Source organism: Sphaeroforma arctica (assembly GCF_001186125.1).
Source record: "Sphaeroforma arctica JP610 unplaced genomic scaffold supercont1.10614, whole genome shotgun sequence".
Taxonomy (NCBI): domain Eukaryota; class Ichthyosporea; order Ichthyophonida; genus Sphaeroforma; species Sphaeroforma arctica.
In genome coordinates, this window is record NW_014029944.1 from 1 (window position 1) to 919 (window position 919).

Consider the following 919-nt stretch of genomic DNA (forward strand, 5'->3'; position numbering starts at 1 on the left):
TATATATATACCACAGATTAACATGTGTTGATACATAAGTATAGAAATCAACGAGTACATTTGTATTTGTATAGACGTACATGCGTGCAGCTGCATGAATGAAGATATAAAGTAAATTGCATCCTGCGTGTTGTCCTACATGCAGTTGTACAATCCATGCAGCAAGTAGTTGTCATAAGATCGCTCACTACTATATATGGATGTAGGTAAATTCGACGCGTTCGACATACATAGTATTCATGTACGAAGCTAAGCTGAATGGCATCATCTATTTTCAGCACACACACCTATCACTATTCCGAGCCAACACCCCGAAGGCATCTCCCGGCTCGTACTTCAGAGGTGTTCCGGTTAGATCCAATGAGATTGCGTCTACGTTTTTTACGGCCTTCTGATTGGTCAAGCGCTTCACATCCAACACACGTACAGTATGCGCCGCCTCAAGGCCTGCCCCGCACCAATGGGGAGAGTACTCGTGTGGGTATGACTCCTGCATGTGTATGGAACCATGTTAACATATGTGAAGCTGGTAGGCATGCAAACGCGGAAGTATTACGCACATGAGCAGACAACTGACGAGAAGGAGTGCACCTACATGTGTACGTGACGATGAAGCGCGCGCGCGTGTGTGTGTGTGTGTGCTTGTAGATACACAACATAAGAGTAAACAGTGCAGGAGAACACCTGTATGCGCACACGACGGTATATTGTGTGTAGTTTATACGCACACGCGTAGGCCTATAACAGGCCAATACGATCAAACAAACGTCCGTGCGCGTCGTTCTTCTGAGCGGAACTGATATTTAGTATACGCCGGTTGAATGGTTTAAGACAATATATACGCAGCATATGAGTACACGATGGCAAAGAATAATTCACACGTACATAACAATATAGAAGACCATGTGCATAATATATC

At 44.4% G+C, this 919-nt stretch overlaps 1 protein-coding gene across 1 annotated transcript; it reads right to left on the reverse strand.

Annotated features, from left to right (window-relative positions):
- Positions 1 to 287: 287 nt before the first annotated feature.
- Positions 288 to 490, reverse strand: SARC_17397 (hypothetical protein; the record flags this gene model as incomplete). Its single annotated transcript, XM_014288508.1, has 1 exon — positions 288 to 490. A coding segment is annotated over one exon (203 nt), but the record flags the coding sequence as incomplete, so codon positions are not given.
- Between the last annotated feature and the right edge of the window lie 429 nt (positions 491 to 919).